The 13,922-nt window shown below is 42.6% G+C and overlaps 1 protein-coding gene across 5 annotated transcripts in view; it reads right to left on the bottom strand.

Moving 5' to 3' along the window:
- Positions 1 to 13,922, bottom strand: part of PSD (pleckstrin and Sec7 domain containing) — a 269,935-nt gene that overhangs the window by 141,756 nt on the left and 114,257 nt on the right. For all 5 annotated transcript variants that reach the window (XM_069980570.1, XM_069980574.1, XM_069980572.1 and 2 more), the window contains exons 3-5: positions 3,522 to 4,550; positions 3,325 to 3,427; positions 1,468 to 1,930 (exon numbers count right to left, since the gene is read on the bottom strand). In XM_069980570.1, coding sequence (XP_069836671.1) covers positions 1,468 to 1,930; positions 3,325 to 3,427; positions 3,522 to 4,451 — 1,496 coding nt within the window. In that variant the 5' untranslated portion in view covers positions 4,452 to 4,550. The remainder of the gene's footprint in view (positions 1 to 1,467; positions 1,931 to 3,324; positions 3,428 to 3,521; positions 4,551 to 13,922) is intronic.

Genomic DNA, 13,922 nt, shown 5'->3' with positions numbered 1-13,922 from the left:
GCTTGAATGCATAAGGGTCTATTTACATAGAAAGATTATCTGACAGATTATCTGCCAAAGATTTGAAGCCAAAGCCAGAAACAGACTATGAACAGAGATCAGGTCATAAAGGAAAACATGACATTTCCTTGCTTTTCAATTCCATTCCTGGCTTTAGCTTCAAATCTTTGGCAGATAATCTGTCAGATAATCTTTCTGTGTAAATGGACCCTAACAGCCCGCAATTAGTCCAAATGTATAGATATACTATAAAGTGTATTTATTAACCCCTTCAAGACAGAGCCCTTTGAGGCACAAAAGTCCGGGTCAAATTAATGCTATGTTCCTCCCCGCCTAAGAGCCATAGTGCTTTTATTTTCCAACCTACAGGGCTAGCTGGGGAGTCATTTTTTGCGCCATGATGTCTAGTTTTTACTAATATCATATTGGTGTAACAGAAAAATTTTGATTGCTTTTTATAAATTTTCTTGTGATATATAATTTTATAAAATCAGCAATCCTGGGGCGTTTTTCTTTTTGTTGTTACAGTTTACACCGTTCACTGTGCGGGAACAATAATGTTATATTTTAATAGAACGGACAATTTCACATGCTACAGTATGTAATAGGTTTATTTATTTATTTTGTTATATTTTTATAATGGCAAGGGGGTCTTTTAAACTTTTATTGGAAGGGTTTTAAAAAAAAAAAAAATTATTAAACTTTTTTTTTTTTTTTTTTTTACACTTTTATTCACTGTAAAATATGCAATCATTAGATTGCATATACTGATCTATGCTATGCCATAGCATAGGATAGATCAGTGTTATTGGTGATCTATGTATAGAGCCTGCCTGAGACCAGACTATATACATGGATCACCGAACCAACAGGACGGAGGTAAGAAGCTTACCCCCACCTGTCGGCACATGCGATCGGAACCCCTGCAGCACGGCTGAAGGGGTCCCGATCACTCAGTGACAGATGCTTGATCTGTCACCGAGCACCTTAAACGCTGCGATCGCTGTAGATCGCCGTGTTTAAGGGGTTAATGAGAGTCGGCTGTGGGATCGCAGCTGACACTCATTACCTCCAGCCCGGACACAGATGTGAGCGGGATCACTCTCTCTGCAGTGATCTCGCTCACATCAGAAAGCCCTCGTCAGTGTAGGAACGTATATATACATTCCTACTGCACAGGGTATGAACAGCAGGAACACATATATACAGATTGCTGACGCGAAGGGGTTAAACATTATTATTGTAATAGAACACATTGTTATATAAGGGTGCCTTTACACCAAGAGATTTATCTGTCAGATTTTTGAAGCCAAAGTCAGGAAAAGATTTGAGAAGAGGAGAAATCTTAGACTTTCCTTTATTACCTGTTCTCTGTTTATAGCCTGTTCCTGGCTTTGGCTTCAATAATCAGATAAATCTCTCTGTGTCAAGGCACCTTTAGCTTTAATACACAATGTACAACCTCACCTTTTTATTTCCCCCATCTTTATTGATTCAAACACTTCATCTTCTTCTTCTTCAATGCTGCCCTGGGTAACATTCTTAGGAAGTTCAGGAATCTCTGTGATGACAGGGTTGTCTTGATGCTCGGCTTTCTCAGTGCTGGTATCTGTATTGCTTTCGCTGTCCTTTTGACTTCCAATAGCTGAATCCAGGCCTTCATTTTCTGCCAAAATATCATCTATGTTGGTTTCCCGGTAGCACCTGAGTGGTACTGAGTCCAGGTCTGTTTCGGAGTATTTGATAGTTCTGCGGATAATGCCAGTCTCACAGGCTTGAGTTGTCTGATTAGTCGGAGGTGTTGTCTCTATTTCTACTTCCACGTGACATAAACTGTGCTCACCCACATCTCTATGTACGGTGCTGTTTTTCAAACTACCGCTGCTGATGGGTGAACATGGAAATGATGAAGTCTCAGATATCGGTAAACCTGAAAGTGATAGATTACATATTTGATTACTTTATATTTGCTTTAGTCTAAAATTCATATTTCATAAGACAACTCTTTTTGAAGCATTTGTGGTCTTGAAAGGTGTTCTTCGCTATAGACAATCTCTACTTGTTAGAAAGATCACCTGACATCATACACTTACCAGCTGAAACCCCCAGTGATCAGATGTAACCTGTGGGAAAACCTGGTAGTAAGTGTTCAATTATCTTGCAATGGCCCCACTGGGGAAATTGAGGCAAAACAAAGTGTCCATTCAGCCAATGGGCTGTTGGTGTAATGCAGGACAAAACAGGTCCTCCAGAGTAAGAGACGCTCTTGGTAACTACTCTAACACTACACTACACTAACTATGAGATGAGAATGGCAGGCAAAGAATGTGTTTACTAGGAATTCACTAATAGGCTATGTTCACATGACGTTTTTTTTGCCTGTTTTTTTTTTTGATATCCAAATGACATTAATCATTTCGCATTTTGGGCGCCTGTCATTACAATGTCTATGGGAGGCGCCTCCTCTCCCCATGCTGAAGAATCATTCATTAGTGCGGGGAGAGGAGGCGCGTTTTTGGTCGCATCAAATCCAGAAAAATTTAAATAAAAAGCGATCAAAAAGTCACATATGCGCAATCAAGGTACCGATAGAAAAAAACACATCATGGCGCAAAAAATGACACCTCACACAGCCCCATAGACCAAAGGATAACAGCGATATATTTGTTAACAATGGATTGAATTTTTTACAGGCCATCAGATACAATAAAAGTTATACATGTTACATATCGTTGTAATCGTAACAACTTGAGGAACATATATAACAAGTCAGTTTTACCCCAGGGCGAATGGCGTAAAAAGGAAAAAAAAAAATAAATAAAAGAAATGTGTTTTTTTTTTTTTTTAATTTCACCACACATTGAATTTTTTTCAGGTTTTACAGTGTCCTTTATGAAAAAATTCAGCCTGTCATTGCAAAGTACAATTAGTGGCGCAAAAAATAAGGGCTCGTGTGGGTTTCTAGGTGAAAAAATGCAAGTGCTATGGCCTTTTAAGCACAAGGAGGAAAAAACGAAAATGCAAAAATTGAAATCATGGGGTTATTGTTAAAGTGATTTTTTGCTACATTTTATGAATTTTCTAAATGTTAACTATTTCTCTGATGTGCAACTAAACCATATTTACTTTTTATTTTTTAATAATAAGAAAAAAAATCATATGCAAGACAATCTGACAGGCTTCTGGGTATACCTAAGGTATGTCCAAAAAAAGTAGTCCCGGTTAATGCTATGGGTCCTTTCTTAGGAACTTCCCCCCAAACAGTTTGTTCTATAAATGTATCTAGTATATTGTATGCACTTGCAGGCTTGGTTGAACCCTTACCAGTCCTTTGTGTTTCTGGTGAACCATAGAAGAATTCCCATTTGGCTTTTGCAATCTTCTGTGCATGTAAAGAAGCCTCCTTTGGATAAACCCATGTATCTGCCTAAAAGATAAAAACATACAAAAAAGAACAACAATCATACAAACAGTTACAGCTTTTGAGATTTCCGGTAAGTACATACAAAGCACTAAAGTACCTGCTGAATATGATCTGATCTCCTTGGACTTCTTGGAGACTGCTCATTAGAACCTCCTATTATTGGCAATGTGGCTTCATCTTTACAAAAACTGGATTCTCCCCCAATACGTCGGAGAAGGGGGCTTTGAGGACTTGCTGATATATTATTAGCTGGTGATGTGTTACCTGATGTCGGACAGCTGGTATTAACACATGTACTGGGAGAATCACATTGTGGGGTCAGGTGACTGTCTGAATCACTGACTGAGCAGGGATTTCCACTCCCTGACTCAATGTCTGATGGTTTCTGGCATGTCGGAGGACTCTCAAACTTTAGATTCTTTTTACTTCCTTGGGGAGAAAATGTAGGTTGTGGCGAGCCCACCCTCTGTTCAACATCTGCCGTCTCCTCTGAGTCTTTGTGACAAACAGCTATGTCAGCAGCACAACTCTCTTCTCTGTGGCTGTCGCCTTCCTGTGGTACAATCTGGCTTGCATCAGGCTCAGATGGGATTCCATTTAGAGTCTGCACACTGGATTTCTTGACAAATGTAAACGTTACAATAGAACTATGTCCCGCAGTCTGAGGAAGCGCAAAAGGTTTCCTACAGCCAGGTGAATAGAGAGGATTGCTTCTTAATGGACTGCACGGAGCAGTTACCCTTCCGGACCTGTGTCCTGTTTCAGAAATGTTGCAAACCAAAGACCCTGTACTATTATACATTCCTAGGTGAGCACGCCTGGCTTCAGGTGTAAGGCTTTTTCTTAGTACTTGGATCCTTCGGGAGTTGAGGTCTGGAGTGAAACATCTGTGGGGGCTGAATGCTATGTCTGAGTTCATTCCCTGTAGCCAAGGCTTGCCTTCAATTTCTCGGAGGGCCCTTGGAGATGAAAGGATGCAGTCCCCTTCAGGAAGAAAGCGTATGACCCCACCAGTTTGAGCCATCATTCGAGTTTATAGATCAGCTACATTCAGTTGCTTCAAGTGTAAACCGAAGGTTTTTTTTAACATGGTTTGGGGTGCATCTCCGAACATCTTTGAAGAATTCTGAAAAACACAGAAAGTAGGATTAGAAGAGTAAATAAAGTAAAAGAATATCAAATACTGTATACTGTAGGCCAACATAAAAGGTAGATTTATGCCTATAAACCAGGCTGTGTTTCTACTACGTTATCTCATTTGGATATCACTGCATACCATGTTTTTCTCAGAATCCATGTTTTATATTTATATAATGCACCTATTAAATGTGAAATGTATGCACCAACCCACTCCCCTAACCGCTGGTACCATCCATTTGATGAGAGTAAGTTCTTTCCGTTAGAGTCTTTTAAAATGTTCCTAGTGCCTTGGTTAGGGTAAAAAAAAAATATCTTTTAATCTTCAGCAGCCAATGAGACATTGCACTGTTTAGACAAGCAATGAATAGGAGAAATCCCGGGGCCGTTCTTAATTATGAGAATGGCGGGGAGAAAGAAAAGAGAGGTGTCGCAGGCCTAGGGCACTGGCACTCAACGCCACATCTCATTGCCTCCGCTGCTGCAGATTAATAGATCATTTTTTTACCCTAACCAAGGCATCAGAAGCATTTGAAAAGATACAACCATGAAGGACTTACTCTCATCAAATGGACAGTACCAGCGATTTGGGGAGGTTGGATGGTCGATACAGTATCGCTTAAACCCCTTTATGCCACAGCCAATTTTCATTTTTAGACTTTTTTTTTTCCTCTTCATGTTTAAAAAACCATAGTGCTTTAATTTTGATACCTACAGATACCTATATATTCCTTACATTGCTTCTTATTCTTCAAGGCTCCATTTAACTTATTGATTATATTGCTGACAATGACAATTTGTTTTGCAAACATCCGTTAAGGTCTTTGATAGGTTCTTTATTCCAAGTAATTATGCTCCTTACATATTGCTCCATTCCAAATCTCCAAAAGTGCAAATTCAGGACCTTTTTTTCAAAGCAGTTTGGCTGGAGATTTCACAGTAATCATCACCCTGTATTAAAATGTTTGGTCTTAAAAATAGGTCAATCTGTTAGCAGAGTAAGGACTATGGTGAAGAGAGGCCTACTGTATTGCTGCGAAATAATAAAAGGGGGATTTCACTTAAAGGGTACCTGTCACTATAACTTTTAAAACCTAAATCAACAGTAGATGTTACATAAAGCATGTACATTAATTATTAATTTTGCAGTTAATATCATGCTTTAAAACAAAGCTATACTTGTATTCAGATCCAGTCTATTGAAAAGTAGCTTTTTAGTCTTGCTGGTTAAAAAACAGCCTAAACACAGGAATTCCGACCACTACAGAGAGTCACAGCTCAAAGTGTCCATCGGTCACATGACTGCCTTCCCTCTGTGAGCGCTCAGATGACCAGGACTTCCTGTATTTGATCTTTTAACCAGCGCAAGACAAAAAAGCTGCCTTCAGGAGGCTGGACCTGGATTTCAAAATAACTATATAACAATAGTGCCCATTTAACCAAAAATCTGCTGGCTTCTTAACAAATGTGGCAAATCTGTGGCTTCCCTGTACACCTCTGAATAAAATATATAACAGACTAAACATGTGCCTGATTGCAGGGGTACAATGTGGGAGGCTATTTCCACTAAGTTCCAACAATTTTTTACAAAGCTCTGTCCACTTGGCAAACACAGTAAAAAGCTGTACAAAATCACAAATTCTTGTGGAAAAAAGCATTTTGGAATTTGGTAATTTTTGACACCAAAACACTGACATACTTGGATGATAAATTTTCCCAAAACAGATGTTGTTTAGAATTCAATGTATAGTTCTTTGTATGAAAATAATACACTTATTGCCATAAAAGAAAAACATCAATGCATGTCAAATTTTTTAAAAAAACTTAGCATGCAGTTATGTCTGCAGATGTGGTCGGTTTAGATGCTGGGTCTTGCCATAAGAAGGTATAAACGTTCTTACTTTGCTTCCCTTATAAAGGTCTCAGGTGCTACTTTTGGGTGGTGTACCACCACTATGACATACTACAAGACATTTTGCACAGTTGAAAAAGGGAAGTACATGACTGAACTAAGAGAAGCAGGATGGTTGTTTCCCTGCCATCTAGGTCATTTTGACCAAGCTGTTAGGAGGTGTTGGTGGTTATGTAAAGGCAAACACACAGCAAACAGGCTTTGGTGGGCCCAAACAAACCCCCAACAGAGAGGATTATTTGATCTGCCAAGCACAAGCAGCTCCCACAGTCCCACCATCCAGAAACACAGACACAGGTGACACCTTCTTTTCATACCCCTTTCTCTGCCCAGACCATTTCCTTTAGCAGAACCTGTTTACGATACAAAAATGGTTGAGTTGGAATATGGCGGTCTCATGGTGAGCTCTTTTATCCTGGCTTTGCTGTGGAATGGCGCACTGCTTTAATTAATGCTGTGATGATCTGGGGAGCCGTCCCATATGACAGTCAGACACTCTTAGTAGTGATTCAAGGGGCACTAACAGATTAGCGATATATAGAGTACATCCTGCAGCAACATGTGTTGCCAAATTGCAACACTTCTTTAGCCTGCCTGGTCACTAGCTTTGGCAACCTTCAGGTACCCCATTCCCAACCATATCTCATCTTGTATCCAGGCTACAAGTGGCCCAATAGGGCACTAGAGCCTCCTTTCAACTGTACAGCCTTCTCCAATAATCCTTTATCCATATTGTACTCACTGGCAAATATCATCAGTACATTCACACATATATACTTTTTTGCTTGTTAATTAGTTAAAGTTGTGTTAGAAGTCAATTAAAGGGATTTAACAGGAATGGCGTATCTATACTTTTCTTATGTAAGATGCCACCTGCGTCCCGTGCACTAGATTTATGGGTAGATGCATGTCTTTCGATACAGTCAGCGCCTCGGAGGCTGCGAGTGTGCACCATGACTACTTTCAGATATTCATTCAGGGTTTAGTCTGGGGTTTGATCTTATTTAGGATTTGTGGTATAAATTTATGTAGGGGTCTGGGGTATAAAATTATTTAGGGATCTATGGTATTAACGTATTTAGGGGTCTATGGTATACATTTCTTTGGGCCTCATAATGGCAGCAACTACTGGACAGCACATTGTGTAGGGTCAAGGGGAATGACCCTAGAAGAACAATGTTTGGTAGTCGTTAGAACCAAACCTGCATTATTGTCATGGGTGGCCAAGGCTCACTGTTACATGTGGGGAGTAAAGACTAGTCTGTCCGATCCAGTCTGACAAAAGAACTACTGGAGCTCAAATTGCAAAAAATAGTAAAGTCTTGCAGACTCCACCTCTTGAAGGGTCAGCGCTGCTCTGGTAGCACAAGGGGGACCTATAAAATATTAGGTAGGCTATTTAATTTAATGGATGACTGGTTTATTTTTTTAAAAGACACCTCTAAATACAGAATATATTTTTATTCACTGGAAGAAATAAGAAGCCCTGCTTGATTCCCTACACCAAAGAGGACTTCTCTGTGCATGGTAAGGATCAGTTTCAATAGTAAGTGACATCCAAGCCTTGAGTTATGGCATTTCCTAAGATACAAGAAAAGGGTCTGAGCAGAATTATTCAGTCTTACCAAGGATAAAGCAATAAGTCTATGAAAACAATGATGGAGAAGTCAAAGTTAGAGCTATTTAGTTGATCTATAGGAAGCAGTTGAATGGAGAAGGCCTGGAGTTTTAGCATACTAAAGAGAGAAATTGTAACAGTAACCAGAATAATAAAACAATGTTTTATGTGGGTTTTTTCTTCTTTTTTTGTTGGAGAGAGACAAGGAATTCTTTTTTTTCCCACCAGTTATAACAAAAATTATTGTCCATTTAAATAAGTTGTGCATGTTTACAGCATACATCTGATGCCTTGGAGACGTTTTCTGGCAGCTGTATACGATTCCAGGAAGAACTGCAAGTTCTGTGGAGATTTGACTATAATTATCATTATTACCAGAGATCTGCTCTAACCTTGTCCCCAATTACTATGAATAACTCAATATTTCTTCAGGTATCCATTGTAATCTGATCCAGTATACCCTAGTTGTATACTAGAATGCCATATAGCCCCTTCCTTTTAGGAATATGACAATGTTATTCATGTAATACAATTGGCTAGTTATTTTCATATTGAAACTTCAATACTTTTATGGGACCAGCAGATCAATCTGGGAAAGCTAGATCTTCTGCTATCATTGGTATAACAACTATGTGTAAGTAAGGGGAACTTGGTAAACTGAACCTATGTTCCTCCTGCAGTGTAAATACAGCCAGATTTTACATGTTGTTCATATGAAAAAAAATACTGTTGATCTGTTGATTTTTTGAGAATTGAAAGCTTTAGTTACCACTTGAGGGGTCCTGATCTAGGGTAGCTTCTGTCTATCAAGGTGCTGGTCAGCACTTACAGTTTACCGTATCATGGATTATGGGATATAGTGTAAATGTCAGGATTGTGCTGTAACCTGGTGTGAACTGAACCTGTTTTTGCTTCTGTGTGCCACACCCGCTTGATTCTCAGCTATCTGGCAATGCGGGAGTTAATCTGATTTTCTAGGAGACTTGATCTTTCCAGCTGAGTAGGTCTTTAGACTGACAGGAATCTCTGCCTATCTGGAACCTGGATATCTGAGCGCCGGCCCAATGGGGATTCGGACTGGGCTCTGGTTCAGTATAAAAAGGAAGCTAAGACAGAGTTCCAGTGCTGGTTATTAGCTTAATACCCTGATCCCAGCTTCCCTTGTCTACTCCTTGCGATCCCCACTCCTAATCCCTATGTTTTGCTCGACTTGATACCTGACCTCCTGCCTGACTTTTTGACTACCCGTTTGCTTGTTGATTTTGTACTGCATTGCCTGTTTGGATTTTTGACCTGGCTTGTTTGACTATTCTTTTGTGTTGTTTGTCCGTCTTGTTCCGTGTGCACGTATTTAGCGCAGGGAACGTCAACGTGGTTGTCCACGGCCGCCTAGGGCCGACTGAGGCAAGCAGGTAGGGACAGTGGGTGGGTTCAGACCTAGGGCCCACTGTCTTGTCGTGTCTGTACCTCCCTGTCCTGACAGAATAACCAGCCCAAAACTGCCTTGGGGTCATGGACACCCTGACAACGATAGTGGACCGTATGCAGCAGCTCAATACCTCAGTCCAGGAGCTTGCTGAATGGGTCCAGGTACAAGAGACGGTTCCCCGACAAATTACCATGACCTCCCCGGTACCTCCTGAGCCTCCCGTCCAGCTCCTGGAGAAATTCCAGGGGGACAGGAGAAGCTTCCAAGCCTTCCGGGAAGGTTGTAAACTATTTTTTAGACTGCGTCCTCGCTCCTCAGGTGACGAGGCTCAGAGAGTGGGTATTGTTATGTCCCTTCTCCTGGGACCCCCTCAGGAGTGGGCTTTTTCTTTGTCACCTGACTCCCCTGACTTGCAGACAGTCGACCGGTTCTTCTCTGCTTTGGGACTGCTTTATGATGACCCGGACAGTGCAGCCAATGCTGAGCGACGCCTGACTATGCTACGGCAAGGTGACTGACCAGTTGAGGACTACTGCTCGGAGTTCAGGCAGTGGAGCTGTCCTTCCATGTGGAACAACTCTGCCCTCCGGTTCCAATTCCGGGCCGGGTTAAGCGACCGACTTAAAGACATGTTAGTGGCCTACCCGACGCCTGGCACCCTTGAGGAAAGCATGACCCTGGCCATAAGGGTAGACCGACAAATTGAGGGACCGACAGGGGTACTTTAGACCATACCAGACCCTCCTTCCCTAAACCTTTCCCACTTGTGATACCCACTCTGGGAGAAACCATGGAAGCAGACGCCAAGACCAGACGAGCTCACCGTCTTCTGAGCAACCTCTGCCTATACTGTGGCAAGGCTGGACATCGTGTAAGAGGATGTCCTTCCAGGCCGGTGCCACCACCAGAAAACTCCAGGCGCCTGAGTGACTATCTAGGGGGTCACTCAGGCGCACAGGTAACCTTCACCAAAAAGAACAAGCTCTTATTGCCTATTTCTCTGATGTTGGGGGGAAGATGTATTTCTGGGTATGCCCAGGTCGATTCTGGGTCTTCTGCAAATTTTATTAACCCCATTTTCGGGTCAGGTTTAGAGGTATGTCCCCTGCTGCTCAAGTGTCCAGTAAATGTCACTGGAGCAGACTCTGCCCCGTTTGCTCAAGGGAATGTACAGTATGTTACCCCCTGGCTTGAAGTTAAGGTGGGGTCTGTTCATGTTGAAACCCTGGATTTTCTTCTAATGCAAAATCTTTCTTCTCATGTGATTTTAGGTTTACCCTGGCTGGAAGCACATAATCCTGTATTCGATTGGTCCAGCAGGGAACTTGTTCAATGGGGACCTAAGTGTGCCTCCCATTGCGTTGCTGTGTCTCTTGCAGAATGTTCCCCTGGGAGGGAGAAATTCCTGAGTTCTTGTCTGATTATGTGGATGTGTTTGATGAAAGTGCAGTGGACGGATTGCCTCCCCACAGACCATAAGACTGTTCGATTGATTTAATTCCCAATGCCAAATATCCCAAGGGTCGTATCTTCAATTTGTCTTGTCCTGAGAGGGAGGCCATGCGGGAGTATATTAAGGATAGTCTCCGTAAGGGCCACATTCGCCCATTCTCCTCTCCTCTGGGGGCGGGGTTCTTTTTTGTGGGTAAAAAGGATGGTGGGCTTCGGCCCTGTATAGACTACCGGGAGTTGAACAAGATCACTGTTAAGAACCAACACCCGCTACCCCTAATTCCTGACTTGTTCAACCAGATAGTGGGTGCAAAATGGTTCTCCAAGATTGACTTGCGGGGAGCATAAAACTTGATAAGGATCAAGAAGGGTGATGAATGGAAGACTGCTTTCAATACCCCTGAAGGGCATTTCAAATACCTTGTTATGCCTTTCGGCTTATGCAATGCCCCAGCAGTCTTCCAGCATTTCGTAAATGATGTATTCCGAGAGTATCTGGGTCGTTTTTCAGTTGTGTATCTTGATGATATTTTAATTTTTTCTCCCAATTGGTCCTCACACATCCTGCATGTCCGTACAGTCATTTAGCTTCTGAGAGCCAATAACCTTTGTGCGAAGCTGTCGAAATGCCAGTTTGGTATACAGGAAGTCTCATTTCTGGGGTACAAAATAACTTCAAACTCGTTTGGTATGGACCCCCTTAAGGTCATAGACATCGAAAACTGGGAGCGACCCAATAACCTGAAGGCTCTGCAGAGGTTTTTGGGGTTCGCCAATTATTATAGAAAATTCATTGAGGGGTTTTCGCTTATAGCCAAACCCCTCACGGATTTAACCAGGAAGGGAGTGGATCTGGTAAACTGGACCCCAGACGCTATCAGGGCATTCAACAAACAAGACAATGTTTCTCAGAGGCTCCAGTACTGGCACAACCGGGCTTTGAGTGTCCTTTTATTGTGGAGGTGGACGCATCCGAGGTGGGGGTAGGAGCAGTCCTGTCTCAAGGGTCAGCTACTCTTACCAACCTCCGGCCCATTGCTTTCTTCTCTAGGAAGTTCTCTAAGGCAGAGTGTAACTACGATATTGGGAACAGAGTTACTAGCTATAAAAATGGCATTCGACGAATGGAGACACTTCCTAGAGGGGGCAAAACATAAGGTGGTTGTGCTTACTGATCACAAAAATCTAGTATACTTAGATAAAGCTAAACGTCTCACACCAAGGCAGGAAAGATGGGCCCTGTTTTTTACTCGCTTCAACTTCGAGATCACCTATCGGCCTGGCTCCAAAAATGTCAAAGCTGATGCTTTGCCTCGCTCAAAGCTGATGCTTTGCCTCACAGCTTTGACCTCGAGAACACTCATAGGGACCAGCCCGATACTATTCTGAACCCTGGTGTAGTAGTTGCGGTCTTACAACCTGACCTGGTGACTTTGATTGCAGAGTCTCAGTCCCTTGCACCCCAGAATACTCCAGAAACTCTATTGTTTGTACCCCCGAACCTTCGTCTCTGGGTCTTGGAGGAGATTCATGGTTCGGTGTTGGCTGGTCACCCGGGGGTGGCAGGAACTAAGTATTTGCTTGCGCGTCATAACTGGTGGCCTTCCTGGGCCCGAGACGTAAAGTCTTTTGTTGACGCTTGTGAGACCTGTGCTCGGTCTAAGGTTCCCCGTAGGCCACCTGAGGGTCTCTTACGTCCTCTGCCGGTGCCTACGAGACCTTGGACACACATTTCACATTTTTTGTGTAAACTGCCTAATGCTCGCACCTTAGCTACATTGTTTGTTAATCACATTTTGCGCCTTCATGGTATCCCTGAAAATATTGTGTCTGACCGGGGCGTTCAGTTTGTAGCGAAATTTTGGAGAGAGTTCTGTGGACGGTTGGAAATCTCCTTGTCCTTCTCGTCAGCCTTCCACCCGCAGACGAATGGGCAGACCAAGAGAATCAACCAGTCTCTAGAGCAATTTCTGAGATGTTTCGTGGCTGATGCCCAAGACAAATGGAGGGACTTTATCTCTTTGGCAGAGTTTGCCTTAAACAATCAGGAACAACGTTCAATTAAAATGTCGCCATTCTTTTGCAATTACGGTTTTAACCCTAGGTACTCTTCTACTCACTCCGCAGATTCAGTTAACCCTTCGGCTGAAGCCTTGTTCATGAAACTGTGCACAGTTTGGGCCCAAGCTCATCAGAGCTTGGTTAAAGCCCAAGAGTTATATCAAAAACATGCTAATAAAAAACACATACCTGGCCATCAATACATACTGGGGGAAAAGGTCTGGCTCTCTACCAGGAATTTAAGGTTAAGAGTACAGTCTGCTAAACTAGCACCCAAATATATCGGTCCGTATACCATTGTGGAAGTTATTAATCCTGTGACTTTTAGATTAAAACTGCCTGCATCACTTCGAATTCACAATGTGTCTCATAAGGATCTCCTATAAAAGTATGTTCCTCCAGTGTCTCCGTCATCTCCCCCTGCTCCACTCATCATCCAGGGTGAGTTGGAGTATGAGGTGGAGAAGATTCTGAATTCCCATTGGGTACAAGGGTTATTTTATATTTCTATTCCACTGGAAGGGCTTTGGGCCAGAGGAACGAACGTGGGTTTCTGTCAAAGACATGCATGCTCCTCGCTTGGTTTGGCGATCCCACGTACTAAATCCTTCCAAGCCTGGTCCATTGGATAAGGGTCCTGAGGCCCTGAGGTAAGAGGGGGGGGGGGGTACTGTCAGGATTGTGCTGTAACCTGGTCTGAACTGAACCTGTTTTTGCTTCTGTGTGCCACACCCGCTTGATTCTCAGCTATCTGGCAATGCGGGAGTTAATCTGATTTTCTAGGAGACTTGATCTTTCCAGCTGAGTAGGTCTTTAGACTGACAGGAATCTCTGCCTATCTGGAACCTGGATATCTGAGCGCCGGCCCAATGGGGATTCGGACTGGGCT

Source organism: Dendropsophus ebraccatus, chromosome 8 (assembly GCF_027789765.1).
Source record: "Dendropsophus ebraccatus isolate aDenEbr1 chromosome 8, aDenEbr1.pat, whole genome shotgun sequence".
Classification (NCBI taxonomy): Eukaryota; Metazoa; Chordata; class Amphibia; order Anura; family Hylidae; genus Dendropsophus; species Dendropsophus ebraccatus.
The sequence above is the reverse complement of the archived record's forward strand: the minus strand, read 5'-3'. Positions and strand labels throughout refer to the sequence as shown.